This window comes from Seriola lalandi, unplaced genomic scaffold (assembly GCF_002814215.2).
Source record: "Seriola lalandi dorsalis isolate HSWRI2012SDOR001 ecotype SW California unplaced genomic scaffold, Sedor1 jcf7180002054927, whole genome shotgun sequence".
Taxonomy (NCBI): Eukaryota; Metazoa; Chordata; class Actinopteri; order Carangiformes; family Carangidae; genus Seriola; species Seriola lalandi.
Genome location: NW_019525479.1, coordinates 2,576,846 through 2,593,513, shown reverse-complemented (window position 1 = coordinate 2,593,513; position 16,668 = coordinate 2,576,846). Strand labels below are relative to the sequence as shown.

At 38.4% G+C, this 16,668-nt stretch overlaps 1 protein-coding gene across 1 annotated transcript in view; it reads left to right on the top strand.

Moving 5' to 3' along the window:
• Window positions 1-7,200, top strand: part of LOC111644157 (uncharacterized) — a 35,883-nt gene extending 28,683 nt beyond the window's left edge. Inside the window, exons 16-17 of the mRNA XM_023392912.2 lie at window positions 428-511; window positions 5,778-7,200. Coding sequence (XP_023248680.1) covers window positions 428-511; window positions 5,778-5,879 — 186 coding nt within the window. The 3' untranslated portion in view covers window positions 5,880-7,200. The remainder of the gene's footprint in view (window positions 1-427; window positions 512-5,777) is intronic.
• Window positions 7,201-16,668: the final 9,468 nt, after the last annotated feature.

Here is a 16,668-nt window from a genome sequence, read left to right as displayed (position 1 = left end):
GAAAAAAGCGAAGAGGCATATTTCCCAAAATGACAAAATACTGCTTCACATTATTGTGCTTTACAAAACATGACAAAGACGTATACTGTATAAATCATGCAAATCAAAATCTACTTGTTTTGATCGTTGGCAGCCCATTATGACTTTGTCACCATTTAAAAATCTTAAAAATCTAAAATTGAACACATTTCCAGACAAGTGATCTTCTATTTTTCTGACCTGACACCTTCTCTGCCTTCCTTCATGGTAAATAAAATATAAAGCACACAGCTATGTCCAGTCCAAAAATACATTGTGTACAGTAGGTCCCCTGTATTCTAAACCTTTGACTACCACAATCAGTTTGAGCTGTGATTGATTGATTGGATGAATGAATATATGAATGAATCTCACCAGGAGTTCCCTTTGCTCTTCTCTTACACCCCAGACAGCGATTGAGAAGTACAACACGGATCTCGCAGCACTGACAAAGACTTGTGAGGAGATGAAGAAACTCTACTCTGTCATACTGGTAATTCTTGAGTTATTATTTCAATATCTCTTTTGCACAGCCCCAGAGATGGATGGTCCTCTGTTCCGGTAGTGTCTAGATGGCCCTCCTCAATTATTTGTGATCTGATCTTCCCACCCTTCACTGGGAGAGTACATATATTTCAAAGGAAGAAGTCCCCAAGGTTACATCTTTTGCACCAGGTGTCCTTGAGGTATTACGTGGGGATTTAATGCATCCGTTAGAGGATGTATACCCATGTCCTACACATCATTTCACAGCAAGCACCGCTGATTTGCAGCTTTGAAATATGTTATGCTCAGTCCCTTGGATAATTTCCTCAGGATTAGTGAACAATCTCCACTGTTTCCTGTAGACAGAGAGTGTGAGAGACGAGTTCATCTTTACTCTTAATGTGCGATGTCACTTCCATGAATGGTCTACGAATGATTTAAGGCGAGAGACTGTAAGAACATCTGTGGTGGCTTTCTGATATGGTTTTAATAAAAGCAATGTATTAGAGCACAAGGACACATACGGCAAGTTTTTTTTTTTTCTTTTTTGGAGAAGTTACTCATTTTTTTTCCCATTTAGTGATATCTCATTGAAAGTAAATCTGTATCATGTTACAATGCATTAATTCATACTTGAATACTTATTTGATTTAAGTGCTCTCTAATGTTGGCTGGATTCTCTGAGACTAAACTTACTAACAGCCTTTACTGAGTTTTGTTGAGAACTAAGCATTAGTCTCAACATCAGATCTCTCAGACTGAAAACTCCTTTTGTTCCACATATCATCAGATTTAGTGGAGGCACTGGTCCCTGTTCTTTTATCACACTGTCTATGAAGGAGAACATTTTCTTTGCTCACTATCCTGGTTAGATTAGGTTTATAGAGCTGAGGCCTATTTTCTGACATCTTAACAGCTGCTATGTTTTTTTTATAGAGTCCCCACCAAAGACAATCAATACGAAAAGTGGTGCCTATTTTCTCACCTTTCCCATATCTCTATGGACAATCCATCATCATAGAGAGTCCACTTATCCTTCTTGCTGTGTTTGTGCACTGAGATATGATGGCATGAGATCTGAGCTTTAGGGCTGGTAAGGAATTGTGTTATAGCATGCCCACAATTAGATTTGTGTGCTCTGCAAAATTTTCCCCACAACTCGCACACAAGTAAGCAAAGGGATGAGGTTACTGAACACAGTCAATGTGCTATAAAGCACAAGTACAAAATAATAGGGATCGCCTTCTGGTACTCAGTTGCAGCCCAGTTGTCACAACCATCAATGTCATTGGTGTAGATTAAATAAGAGACACAAATAAGGGGTAATGTAGGGGATGTTAAGTCTATTGTCGAGGCTTTCACAAGCTAAAGGAATAGTTTGACATTATGGGAAATGCACTTATTTAAAGCTGTAACCAGAAGATGGTTAGCTTAGTTTAGAATGAGGAATGGAACTCCAATAAGACGTGTATTGGTTCTCACTGAACTCCCTTTAGAGTCCTCACATTTGTCTTTTAAAATAGCTTGCAGATGTGTACTTGGACAGCTGTGGACACCACGGAAAATGGTGTCCATGTATTCCGCGCATGTGCATTACGAATCTTATCAAAATGGCGACATCCATGCAAGAAGAACTACAACACATTCAATTGTCTTTGTATTCTTTTACAGATGAATTGTAGAGGTGAGGTTAGCGGCAGACACAGTCTCTTCAAACTCAGTGTCCAGAGCTTTGCACCCTCTGATGATGAAAACTCTAGCGGACCCTCGCTGACATGTGGATGATCAAAGTGTATTTGCCCACAAATATTACCTGTCGTGTTGACTAGTATTATTTCAAGCTGTTACGAGTCAGGAATGTTGTAGTAGATGCAGGTTAGCATTCAATTTGGGCAGGAAATCTGGGTCCCATGAGGGCGAGGCCTTGGAGTGGTATATCCTCATGGTGGATCTGTGTTCAGTCAGCCTAATGTATGAACGCATCTGTAAATAAAAAGGACTTGTTATTTAAATTTTCGAGGAAACGTGTCTAACATGCTGATGAGTGAACTTCCGTCCCTGGCTGTAGCATCTTATTTACTGCAGGAATAATATCCAATCTATCTCTTGGTAAGAAAGCAAACAATCATATATTTTCCAAAATGTCAAACTATACCTTTTAAGTAAAATATCTCCACAAGTTAAATTCCATATTATTCATTATTCTTAGCAGAAACCACTCCTCCAAGTATTATTAAAAGCAGACTTGGCTGTGGCCTTTTAAAGTTTAACAATTTGACCTTTAACTGTAGTGTCCCCTGCCCCTTCAGGCTAGGAGTTATATTTTTAATCACCAGGCAGTGGTGCCAAAGTTGGACCTATAGAATCATGATATATTTGATATATAGTTCAGCTGATTTCCTTTTTTTTTTTAATTTTTTATTCTAATTAATAATAAACTTACTTTTTGAATTGTAGCATCCCTACTGGGCCATTCTGGGTCTACATTAAATATCAGAGTGCCATCAAGCATCAGTCCTCAAAGTCTAGTCAAAATCTGACCACTGGCACATGAAGATGGAAATTCCCTTGCCCCCCTTTGATATCACTTTGTGGGGACCCTGTTCTAATATTGTGTGTGTGTGTGTGTGTGTGTGTGTGTGTGTGTGTGTGTCTGAAACCTTGTGAATATACAATAAACCCCCTTAAGCAACACTGGAGAAAGTGATTGAGACTGACTGGGCTGTTGTGTTTTGCGGGAGAGCAGCAGGTTGGGGAAAAGGCGTCATATTTAGTCACATCTTGTCACAGGGGAGAATTCATAATGATGTCCTTGACTAGCCAGCATGCAAATTTATGAAACATAGATGAGGCTCATGGAATTTTTGAGGGGTCGATTTTGGAGAGGTCTTTTTTGTAGTTGTTACTCTGGAGGCGTGATTTTAAAAACCACTCAAAGCATTAAATGAAAGGAGACATTTTATTTTACTACATTATAGTGTGTTATAAACCATTTATTAAATGTTCAATCTGTATAGTGCTTATAAATACTAATGGGGGGGGATTAAAGTGTAGCTTTAACTTTTATTTTTGCATATATGTTTGACTGTAGTTGTGAAAATATAATTGATTTAATTTAAATGTATTTTTAACACATTCTGCTAGTGACATTGGTGGATTCAGTATAGCAATTATGCATGTCTGATGCTTGGAGATAAAGGAGCGCCGAATAATCACAAACCTTTTTTTTTTTTTCTTTTTACTTTGTAGCTTAGCGTCTACCGCCACGGTACAATACACATGCAACCAGTGCAACCAGCAGTCAATCTAATTATCCTTCTTATCCTCACTCGTTAAAATGGAAACACATTGAGATGTACAACAGGCACATCCTTTATGTCTCCTACAGCCTTACTTGAAGTGTGATGGTAGATTTGATATTTTGGGAATATAATGCAATATGTGATATCTGATGTGAGAGCGTAATATACTGTAGAGAGGACAAAGTGTTAATAATCAACATCTGCCTCTTGCTGTCAAAACAGACGTTTTACACCTGTGTAAACCTTTCAGAAATGTCAGGAGTCACAGGAATAGAAACATACTCACTGTCAGCCATGGGCGTAGGTTTGGTTTGAACACTGGGGAAAGGGGCACATTAAGCGAGGGGTCTGGGCGTCCTCCCCCAGGAAATTTGGAGCATCTGACACTTCTGCATTCTGCTGAATTTTTATGCACCAATTTGTGCCTTTTCCTGCATCACTTTATGGTGGAAATGCCTCATAAAATGGAATATAATGCAATAAAGCTTTCAAATTCAAATGTCCAAACAAATCACATGTTGCCATCTCTTGTTTGCATAAACCATGGGAACTGAACATCTACAGCAAACAGTTATACGGCTAGATTTGGCAGCAAGAGGCTCTGCTGTTTGAGGGAGCTCTCACAAAGTCAGAGTAATGGAGAAGATTAACAATGGGAAGTGTCAGGTTATAATAGTAGCAATGTACACCTGCATGTATATTATTGTTTCTGACTAGTCTGCTGATAGCCAATGATTGTGAAGCATGAATGAATCAGCTAATGCAAGATCAGCGTCAGTGCTCTGCCTGATTAAACTCTGTGCTTCATCAGATCAGTCCCAAAGACTAAAACTACCACGTGCGCAAATTCCAGACTTGACTGCAAAAAGTCCAAAACCGTTGCCGATACCAAGCTACTGCGGCAAACTGGCTGATTTGCCAGAATCTCTTTCTAATGGGCTTTGATCCTTTGAAACCTTGACCGCTGGTGTTGATCCTGGCCTCAAGAAAAACTCAATCTGTCCAAAACTAACTGCTATGACGATGAATACTTAATCTTAAAGGAACAGTTTGACATCTTGCGAAACATACTCATTTAGTGAGTTGCTGAGAGTTAGACGAGAGGGTCCGTGCAGTTAATATGAAGCTACAATCAGCAGTTGGTTAGCTTAGCTTAGCTTAGCTTAGCACAAACACCAGAAACGGGGAAACAGCCAGCCTGGCCTGTTCAAAGGTTAATAAAAACTGCTAACGTGCAACTCTAAACCTCCCTAATGAGCATGTTATGTCTTGTTTGTTTAATCTGTATAGTTTTAGCAAACAGACCTGAGAGTTGTACGGTTTTTTCTCTTTAAACTCTTGGCAAGAAAGTGAATAAGTGCATTTCCCAAAATGTCAAACTATTCCTTTAAGGCTGTAAAATATCATCACCTTGGCGATTGCACCATACTGTAAACTTTATAGTACATGCTTACTTATCAGCAATCATATCCACATATTAAGAAAATGTAGTATGTGATGGCATTTTTAAATTTGTAAAACATAATAAGGAGTAAAGAAACTGAGGAGCGAGCGGCAGCAGCAGCTTGAGCTTGAGCTTCAGGCTGCACAGTTGACGGCATACAACAAGCCAATTAGTTCACTTAGCCATCGCGACCCTTTCTGATAAAGTCTGACTTGAGAATTGCTAACATTTTTATGCTGGCGACCCTTAACCACGAGGTGTAAGTGTTAATTCAGCAGTACACGTATACCTCATGGTATGAGTGGACTCGATGAATGGATTGCATGCTGAGGCAGTACATGAGGTAATTATATCTAAAGACCATTGTTAAGAAGAATATGCACGGCCCAGGCGCTGGTTCACTGATGAAAGTGACTTCAGTTGTTAATTGTAAAAATAATTTTTATAAGTTCAAAGGTGTTGGGAGGTGTAATTGATATCAGACTAAAGTTTTTAACTTCCAATCATTCTTTTTTCCTCTCGTCCAGGTTAAATTTGGAGAACCAGCGAATCAAGACTCTCAGGATCTCTTTGGGTTGATCTGTCAATTCGTCCTCGACTTCAAGAGGGCACATGCTGAAACTATATGAGTTACACAGTATGAAGTAAATATTAGTGACCACTGGGACTACAGTGAAGCTTACTGAGCAAACAAAGTTATAGTCACTACTCCAAAATAAGAATATTACTTGATATTAGAAATAATTAATGATGAGCTGGGTTGGATTGGATTTAGAGTATATTTTCTATATTTTTCCCCTGTTTTGTTGCACAGATATTTCATCTTACAATGTGCCCTGGATGTGATTAATTGTATAGACATAAGAAGTGCACAGTGATGCTCATGCACCTGAACAACAGATGCTGAAATCAATTTTGTGAATATAAAACTGATCAATGCTGAGTTATTTCATGTCAGAGATGGGCTTGATTTGAGTTGACTTCATATTTACTTTGAGACAAATCAGTTATGACAGATGTGAAACTCCTATACATAGGAGTTATGACAGGAGTTAACATAGACAACACTTGAGATATTCTGAATATGTAATCTTGCTGTGGTCAGGGACATTTGCTCTCCCAGCGCTGCAGAAGGAGCTCCAAGGCCACCTCTGATTCAGGACCACATCTGCACTGTGGAAAAGTTGCACATTTTCTCATGCAAAAGCCAGAAGAAACCACCAATTTTAATTAAAACTTTGGTGATTTTTTTTTGAGCAGGAAGCACTCAAAACTATTTCATTAAATTAAATAAATGATTTCCCTCACAGAGCTTTATCTTATTTTTATTTTTTTTTTATTCCAATTTGTCAGAGTTGTAGCTGGATGGATCATTAAGGCTTATTTATTTATATATTTCTAGACATTACGTCTTTGTTGCCGCTTTTGAAATTAAAAACAGATAAGTAGCTTAACCTTGAGCATGTACACAAAATCAACGCTAAAAGTCACTTCAAATCTTACAGATCTCCATGTTCTCTTAGTTTGGAATTAATTTCATTTTTGAAGAGAATCACAGACACATAAATGCAATCATTGCCCCTTTGTTATAGGTGACAATCAGTATTGCAGCCATTCTGTTTCTCAAGCATTTTGTTGCAGGAGGGTTAAACCTCTGTTTGTATGGACTCGACACTGCCTTTTACTTTCGATTCTCCAAGTCATCAACTAGTTTGTATAAAAACAAGGTATCATATCTGATTTTTTCCCTGCACATGTACAAGTTTGTTTAAATGACAGGATATTTTTATTCCATTTGATATGCATTGTAAAAGCTAAATTACTTTTCCCTTTTTAAAGCTTCCATATTATGTAATATGAGATTCATGTATTTTCTATGCCTCCACACGGGCGACCGCCATGAATGACGTTTGGAAATCTATCGATACACCTTAAATGTCATTACTATAACTTTCATCATTTCATTTGTTTTTATTACCTCTCTTGCATGACGGACATCCCATTCTTGTGAACGGCATATCTCAGTAACGCATTGAATCAGTAATTCTAGTCTTATTATAAAGCATAGTCTAAGTTCTATATTAATACTGTGAAAGTATCAAAGCCTCAGTCCACAGAGAAATGCACACAGCCTGTATTCAGAAACTTAGCCTTAAAACGAGCTACCAAGACTTCTGTAACTTTGTGATGTCATAACAAAGCAGTCACCACTCTCAGCCATTCCCCACGCCCCGCCCACCGGCACACACCATTCCAACCTTGCAGGATTTGGTTTCTCTCAGTGTTTACCTGAAATCAGCTTTATTTTTATTTGATCACTGAGAAAACAGTCGGCCAATCAGAAGAGAGGTTCAAAGTCTCTCTTCTGATTGGTTGACTGACCTACTGTTGCTAGAGCTCCAGAGAGAAGCCTGAGAGAGGAGATGTAAAACTACATTGAGATGACTATTGATTCTTAAAACCACAAATATATTTTCTTATGGATATCAACACTCACAATAAAACACTGGTGGAAAAGTGGAAAATATGGGACCTTTAATACACAATCAGGATGTGTAAACAACATCAGTGGATTGAATTCCTCATCTTTGAGCAAGCCACTTGTGACTATTGTGTTCCAGTGGAGAAAGTTCATTAGCCAGCAGCTGGAAATGGAGGCTGCTGGTGTGAAGGTGTTTGCGTTCATTATTACAATTCCGACTGTGAGAGAAAAATTTGGCCGCGGAAAAACATTCACACATAACCGCCTCTAATGGTTTGTGAATGTGTGTAACTGATCTAAAATATGTCTCACATCTGCTTGGAACCATCTGTTCATCTCATCTCCAGCTTTTGTTCATGCCTTCATGCTTTCATTGCACGCCGACCTCTCCAACCAGCCTTTTGCTTCTTCTTCTCTTTTATTTTCTAAATCGTCATTTTCAATCAGCTTACGATACAGTTGTGTCAGCAGCCAGAGGCCTCTCTCACAGCAGGCAGTCATAGAAGCACAGATGTTACTAAGACCAACAATTGTGGCTCTGTTCTATCTGTCCCACTAAGCCACAACAGTGAGCCAGCATGTACAATACCTGGACCCTGCATCCGAAGCAGCTAAATTATTTTTATCAATGCAGCTTAATTGCATTAATGTTGTACTTCTCCTACTGTGAGTCCACTGAATTGTAAACCAACTTTATATAGTTTCTTAAGAACAAACAGACACATACTGAATGCAAAACTGTTTGTGCTGCCATGTTTGAATTCATTTCTATTTTGGGGAATGTTTGTCCTGAGTATTCTGCTTCTTAATTGGCATCTGACGGAATAAAACATATTCACACTGAACAAAAGTAAACTTGTTCATGGTCACATTTCAACAGCTTTAGCCAACCTGACTATTACTTTAAAGCTGCTCTAATCAATATTTTATATATTGATAATGAATCAAATGATTATATGTAATGTGAAATGTGTCACTTATAGTAATGAACCCAGTGAGAACTATCACCTCAGCTCTATGGAGCGTTTAGTGTGTTCGGCTTCCTCGGGCAAAACTTTACTGTTTTACTGCACTACACTGGGAACACACTACCTGCGGCTCGCTCCATGGAGTTTGGCTTGAATAATGGGCATCAGCAGGCTACTCGAATGTTGGATTTCTATTCATTATAAATTCATTTCTGATTTATTTTTGACAGAAAATGCCAATAAAATATCACTGAAACATTCAGATTTAACTGAGACATTGAAACTGAATTTTTTTATGTAATGTTGCTCATATGATGTCAGTAATACTAACCAACAGGTATTTTCCCTGTCTATTTTTGCTTGGAACCACACGCATCACACATGAAAAGTAGGTGAGACGCCGAACCTCTAGATCGAGACGCCCGTCTCACGCAGGCAGTATCAACTATAACGTTAACATGGGCACTGCATTAAAAACCAAGATGTTCCACAGCCGCCACCTTCCTGTTCTTACTGCTCTCATTAATATAGTTTCCACTTCCAGGTTGCTATTTTCAAAAATAAAAAGCTCTGATAAATCCAACAGTACCAAATAAAGTTAGCAACTGGCTGGTGAACATAGTGGAGAGTTTAGCAGCTAAGAGTTAATATCTCAATGTTATATTTACAGCATGTCCCCCAAAAATCACCAAAAAAAAAAATCATTTATTTGATTAAGGAATCAGCAGTAAAAGTGTGTTTTGCTCAATGGATGATGAAAGACTCTTTGATGTGCACAAACCTGAGCAAACGTCTGCTTCAGTTCACCGAGGTTGTGTACAAGGACTGCGACAGAGACTGTAAATTTCACCATATTTTGGTGGAAATACATATAATGAGCGCACAGATAGCCAGCAGAGGAGATTATGATGGAGAGCGGTTTGGGGGATGTTTTTATAAATTTCTCTCTGCTTTAAAAAGTTTTGTTCTGCTGTAACTGCTGTGAATCCTGGCTGATCACAGCCTGCAATCTTCACAAGGAAGCAATCTGCCAACATTTTGCTGCTACCATTTAGGTCTTCAAGGCTTAAGACTCAAATGTAAATTGAATAGAGTCTGGGTGATATTGATTGGGACACTTCTAAATTGTTGAGCCAATCTCTGAAAATCTGCACTGCTGAAATGTTAAAATTTCCCTGTCAAGGATGCCAGGTGCCTCAGTCAGTGATTGACAGTTTGTGTCTCTGATTTCATTTTTACCTATTGCTTATTTTATGACTTTGAAAAGCGGTTCATGCATTACTTCAGATTTAAGTTTAATTAGTTGTAAAAGTCTATACAATGACAGCATTAAAATGAGCCCGCGCCTTTTTGAAGATTACCAAAGCCGCTCATTATGTGCGACAGAGCTGTCCGACATGGTCAGTGTGTTATATGAAGAGTGCATTTTCTCCTTTTGACTACTAATTAAATTCTTTAGAGACTTGTTCTTTTTATCAAGACCCAGTGGTGGGTCTTCATGTTTTGTACTTTACAGATGATAAAATGATCCAACTCTCCAAGTCAGAATGCATTTTAAGAGGGACTAATTACTGGAGGCATCGGGTAAAATATTAATGTGATTTATTTCCTATCAGATAAGAAGAAAAAATATTTTTCAGAGACATCGTTTCACCTGGAGGGTAGGTTTAGTAGCAACATAGATCGCTGTACACACACACACACACACACACACACACACACACAGACACACGATCTGATGAAAGGATTTCTCCTTTGACTGCATTTCTAATCATTGAATTTCTGAACTTCAGCTCAGCCTGACACTGTGACACATGATTGTGCTTGAGATGATGTCATGTGTGTTCCTTGGTTTTCAGCACAGGGACCCCGAGCAGCATTGCCGGTACTACCACCGAGGATAATGGGGTCACGTTTGAGGTATTTTTATAACAGCAGGTGCATTTTACGCAAAGAAGATGCTGACAAAAAGACAACGAATGCTGCAACATTTTCTAAAATTTGAAATTTTGCACAGCATTTAAACTCTAAAATGAGATTTCAATAAAAATCACAAGTTACAGTGAATGTGAATGAAAAAGGCATACGCCTCTTTACCTTAAGGTCCTGGTTATGCTGCTGCCGTTGCCCTTGAACGTTTTAGTGGGTGTCCGGCAAAATAAGCAAGCATTTATATTCTCACAAACAATTTAGGAATCATCTCTGTCAGACAGTGAATGACAGTAATCACAGGGTTTACTCCTGCCAAAATAATTTTGTATTGCACGGATAGATCTGTGATTCAGACAGTGACAGACATTTCCAATATGGATCCTTTTAAAAAAAAAAAAGAAGCAGACTAGACTTTGTCTGTTTGAAAATGTTCAAGAACTTTTTCCATGTAAGACACAGAACAGATTTAATTTGTACAGTGGTAGAAGAAGTATAAATTTTAGTAAAAGTAGCAAAACCAAAAGATAACAAAATACTCAGTTTACTTGTGGGAATAGTTCAGCATTTTGGGGAGTCGGTCAAGAATTGTGCTGCATTCATGTGTTGTCAGAATAATCCAAAAAATAACTTCCCAGCTCCTGCTCCTTTAAATTGGATGCAGAAATATTGCGGACGAAAGAAAATGTTTGGTTGACGATAAGAAACCGTTGATTAATGGTGCAAATTCATTTACTGCATAACAATTTTTTGCTAACATTTAATTTGTAATATGGTATTAGGTTGTACATGTTAGTTGCTGTCCATGAAGGTTGACCTACATTAGTTAGTAGACAAAATTATTTATTAGCAGTAACCTTAACAATATTCTAGTCGTTTCGGTGAATGCACTGGTGTATAAATAGCTCCATAAAAGAGAAATGGTTTGCAGACAGTTTTGAGACAACACTAAATATATGTATTTTGAATAAACTGTGAACTTATTGTTCCAAATAATCTAACAGACTTGCCAGCTGAAACTTAGAGAGCATTACAAGACTGCTCGAAGAGCTTTTTTCTTTCTTCTAATAAAATATTTAATGTAAATTATTTTTTTTAATAAAACTCTTGATTTAATGACATGATGAACAATCCTGATAACAAAATGCCAGGAAGGAGAGCAAAACACAACACAGAGAAAATAGGAAGAAGCTCAGAGAACCGCTGAGTGAGTAGCACTATCATGTTCCCGGCTAGTTAGCTTGTTTAAGGTCCGTGCTACGAGGCTAGCCTCTACCTCTGTGTACTACACGTGTTACGGGGTTTCCTACAAGTGCAGTACACAGAGACAGAGGCTAGGAGTTGGAACCAGGGATGATTCATTAACAAACTGATGTTATTTGTTGAGAAGGGGCAGCAGAGTCTTTGTGGCCAGAGGACAGCAGAGGCTGGGGGAGGTTGAGGCTGGGACAGGAGCAGGGGAGCTGAGCAGGGCAAGGCAGGGGAATTGGGAGAGGGAAGCCAGGCAGAGAGAGTCCAGAGAGCTGAGCTGATCCAGTGCGGTTTCCAGGCAGAGCAGGAGGAAAGAAGTCTGACTGAGGAATGCTGCAGGCAGTCAGAAACAAAAAAGCGCAAAAGCTAAAAAAACAAAAAGGGTAGGCCGACACTAACTAAATATGATATGGCAGTGCGGTGGAGTTGAAGCCCAGTATTTAAAGTAGAGAAGATTGGAGATGATTAGTAGCTTGCCATGTGACACCTGTGCACCTGATCCCACTTCTGTAATCAGAGCACAACACAGACGGAGAGAGGGAGAGAAGCTCCTAGCAAGGAGAGGGGGCAGAGGGTGTGACAGTCTGGCCGCCAGATAAAGCAGTTCATTGCTACTGCTACAAATATGTCGCTGCTTTCCCCCAATTCCAGTCTTTATGCTAAGATACTGCCTGCTGGATCTACAGTAGCTTTATATGTTTACTTTACATGAGCGCTGTATTGATCTTCTCATGTAACTCTCAGCAAGAAAGTGAATACGCATATTTCCCAGAATGTATAACTATTCCTTTAAATAATGTACTGGTAAGTATTGGCAACAAAAAATTAGTGACCCACATCCGGCCCCATAACAATACGGAGGCTAAATAATACGTTCTCAGAACACATTTAGTTTTTGTGATAATGATTGAACATTCAGGACTGAACTGAGTAACTAAGTAGGGAACTCTCTTTCTTTTAAATTCTTCCTTTCGCTAACAAGCTTATCCATTTTGATTCTCAATTTCCATCCCGAAATTTTAGCACACAATCAGATTAAGATAGGAAATAAGTATAAGAAGTGGTCCGGCCGGCAACAACAACTTCCTATCATTGGCTTACCACAGTGATAGGCAATACAAGAAAAAGAGTTTTTCAACTTTTTTAGTGTTTTTAAAGATCATATCATTTTAAAAATGTTAAAACATTATATATATATATATATATATATATATATATATATATATATATATATACATATATTGAAATGAAAAGTGACAATTAACTATAGCTGTCAGATGATATTTCATTCTGAAATCTGGTGCAATAGAAGCAGAAAGTAGCATGAAATGGAAATACTGTTTGCACTGAAGTACATTGTTGACATAATATATACTTGAGCAAATGTTCTCGTCCACCACTGACTTTGTATTGAAGCTTGACCATACACAGCACATTCACCCTCTCTTTGTTGACACTTTTTATCTGTGACAACAAGAAAAGGTTTTCAAGTGACACATTGAAAATTGAGGAAAACCACACAATTGCTTTCTTCACAAGATGACACACAGGGTTTGTATTTCCAGGATCTTTTTTTCTTTTATCTCTTTAAATTAATCTGTAAGTGTTAAATTTCCACGGAGGTGTGTTTTTGGCACATGGCATGCCATCACCTCTCAGCTCTGAAAACTCTTATTGCCATGGAAACATATTGACATGCACGACATTAGGCACCAAACTGTTTGTTAGAGCTGGGCGATGACACAAATCTCACAAAATGGCTGCTATTCAGGTTGGTGTGATGATATCCTCAGATTGTCTTCTGTTTACAGATGGATTGATCCCCAACAACAACAACAACATGGTGTCTGACAAGCGAAGTCAGAATTTTACTGCTGTGTTCGAGAATTGGCAGATAGATAGATAGATAGATAGATAGATAGATATCTTTCTTTTGTATTTTAAAATCCTGTTGAACTGTGCAAAATGTAATCAGCTCAGGTTTTTTTTTCCTGACACACACATATTGGCAGTCACTCTGACTACAAAAAATGGCACTGACATAACTAATATCCAGTTTTTTTTTTTCCATGCACACAACACCACCTGAAATCTGTTGTTGACAAGCTGTACTCAATAGCCTGCTCTCAGTATGTCCTTTTTTTTTTAAACATTCATATGTGAAGCACTTCGGAGCACATTGTGTATTGGCACAGGTCAGTTTGTGTGTGGTTGAGGTCCATTTGGTCACTGGCTGTTTCACATTGTTTTTTAGCACTTAACACGATGTAATCTAATGATTTGTTGTTGTTCGGCCACAAAGATCAAAAAGCTGCAGTCATGAGCACAGATTTAATGAGAAAAGAAAATGAAACCCGAACAACAAATGTGCTGGATTCAGGATTCAGGCTTATTTTAGTTTAACGGCACAGACCACACTTTACAAAGTCTATCTATGTATCCATCTATCCATCTGCCCATTCAGCACTTATAAGCACCATGCATATTTTTGCATTGTATATTCGCTGTAACACTTTCGAGTGTATACCACTTCATTGTACAGTTTTCCTTAAAGGTCCCATTTTGTAGAGGGTGATATTTCCATGTAGATTCTATATTAATACTGTGAAAGTATCAAAGCCTCAGTCCACAGAGAAATGCACACAGCCTGTATTCAGAAACTGAGCCTTAAAACCAGCCGTCAGGACTTCCTGTAACTTTGTGATGTCACAACAAAGCAGCCACCTCCGTCAGCCATTCCCCAGGCCCCGCCCGCCTGGACCCACCATCCAACCTTGCAGAATTTGGTTTCTCTGAAATCTGCTATATTTTTATGCTATCACTCAGAAAACAGTCAGCCAATCAGAAGAAAGGATCAGAGCCTCTCTTCTGATCATCGGCTCACCGACCTGTTGTTGCTAGAGCTCCACAGACAAGCCTGCGAGAGGAGATGTAAAACTACACTGAGATGGTTTTTTGGTTCTTAAAACCACAAATATATCTCCTTATCGATATCAACACTTCAAATAAAACACTGGAGAAGTGTAAAATATGGGACCTTTAAAATTGCTTGACATTTAACTTGTTTTTCTCACTATTCTTTTAGCAAAGCTGTAAAAGCATGTCAGATAAGCTTTCTCTAAACCTTCTGCATGATTACATGACAAATAAACCTTTGAATCCTTTAATTAATAGTTTTCTCACACACTAATATAAGATTGTTAAGTGTTCAGTCATGTATATGTCAACTATTATAACTCATCCTACGATTTATGAATTATTTATCTATTTATACATATTTCACTCTCCATGACAGCTGAGCAAAGTCCTTTTGCTGATGCAGATATGAGATTTGACTGATGGTCTGAGAAGAAATATTATGCACAAGCTAGTCTTCTTTTTTTTTTCAAACCATTTGTGAGATCATGAACGAATCTTCAAGCTCAATGAGTTTTGATCACATTAAGAAAGAGTCTAGAAACCACCTGCGAATAACTTCTACATAAACAACTGATTAATGCTTTATAATGCGTCTAACATCTGTGTGTATTGTGTATGTGTGTTATTGGGAGGCTTTGTAGCTAATGACATAGTTCTTTCAAAGGTTTGTTATTTCCTAATATTTTTGTAACAGTTTATTCAAAACAGTTTGTGGCATCAGTTGTGAGAAAAATAGTTGTAGTTCATTTCATTTTATTCTTTTTCATTTTAATTACATTGATTCAATGAGTTATGCAATTACGGGTCTGTTTGAACTTAAGTAAATCCATCAATGGTTGATTGATGGATTGACTGTAGACAAACCTATCCATCCATCCATCCATCCATTAAACTGGGTTAAAAGCTGATGGAGCCAGACAATGTATGAGTCTGTAAGTCAGAGAAAGGACATAAAAATTGATCTGCAGTTTTATGGGAGCCTGTAGTGACACAAGGCCAGAGGTGATGTGCTCACATCTCTAATCTCTTGTCAATATTCTTGTAGGACACTTTGGGCGACGTGTTGAAAGGATAGACCAGTGAATCTTACAGTGGTTGATGAATTCATGAACCCATCATCCAATTATGACAATAACAGAGTGAAACTGCCACATTGGGGAATTTAAAGCTGAGATTAATGAACCTGATGTGAAGGTCGCTTCAACTAGGTGAGAAAAGTCTACACCATCTGGTTTTAATGAGACAAGCTGCAGACACATGAAGTTTTACTTCAGGTAAAGTGAAGACAGAAACGCAGAGACGTCACCAAGACAAGCATTTATAGAGTAGAGGTCCCCATCACTGACTTCTGTGGAACACCACTGCGCCGTGGAACTGCAAGTCAAACCTGGAGGATTTTTCAGCCCACCTGTGCACTGAGATTATGATGAGTCACTGCATCACTGCGAAACCTACAGCCACAGTGGACACAGGGAGCTCTTACAAAAAAAAAAAAGAGTCAAACTCTTGCTTGAGGGCAGATTCAGTTCTGTACTTAAAGATTACAGAATCACTCAAAACCGGAAATGAATAGAAATGTGTTTGGGGATAATTATTTCGTGGATTTGCTCCTGAATCTCAGAGATGGAAAGTCAGAGCCATCAGATTATATCCGGTGTGTCCTCTGATAGTCATATAATTACGACCAATTAATGAATGTACACTTTGGTTGGAGGCTATTTTATAGAGAATTAGAGGAATATAATCTTTAAGCAAATTACAAGGGGACAGTTAATTATAACTTTTGCCACGTGCGTGCGTAAAGTGGATGGCTGGGCGCGCACACATGCAGCACATCACTGCGGAGAACATCTGCTGTCAGACGCGTTT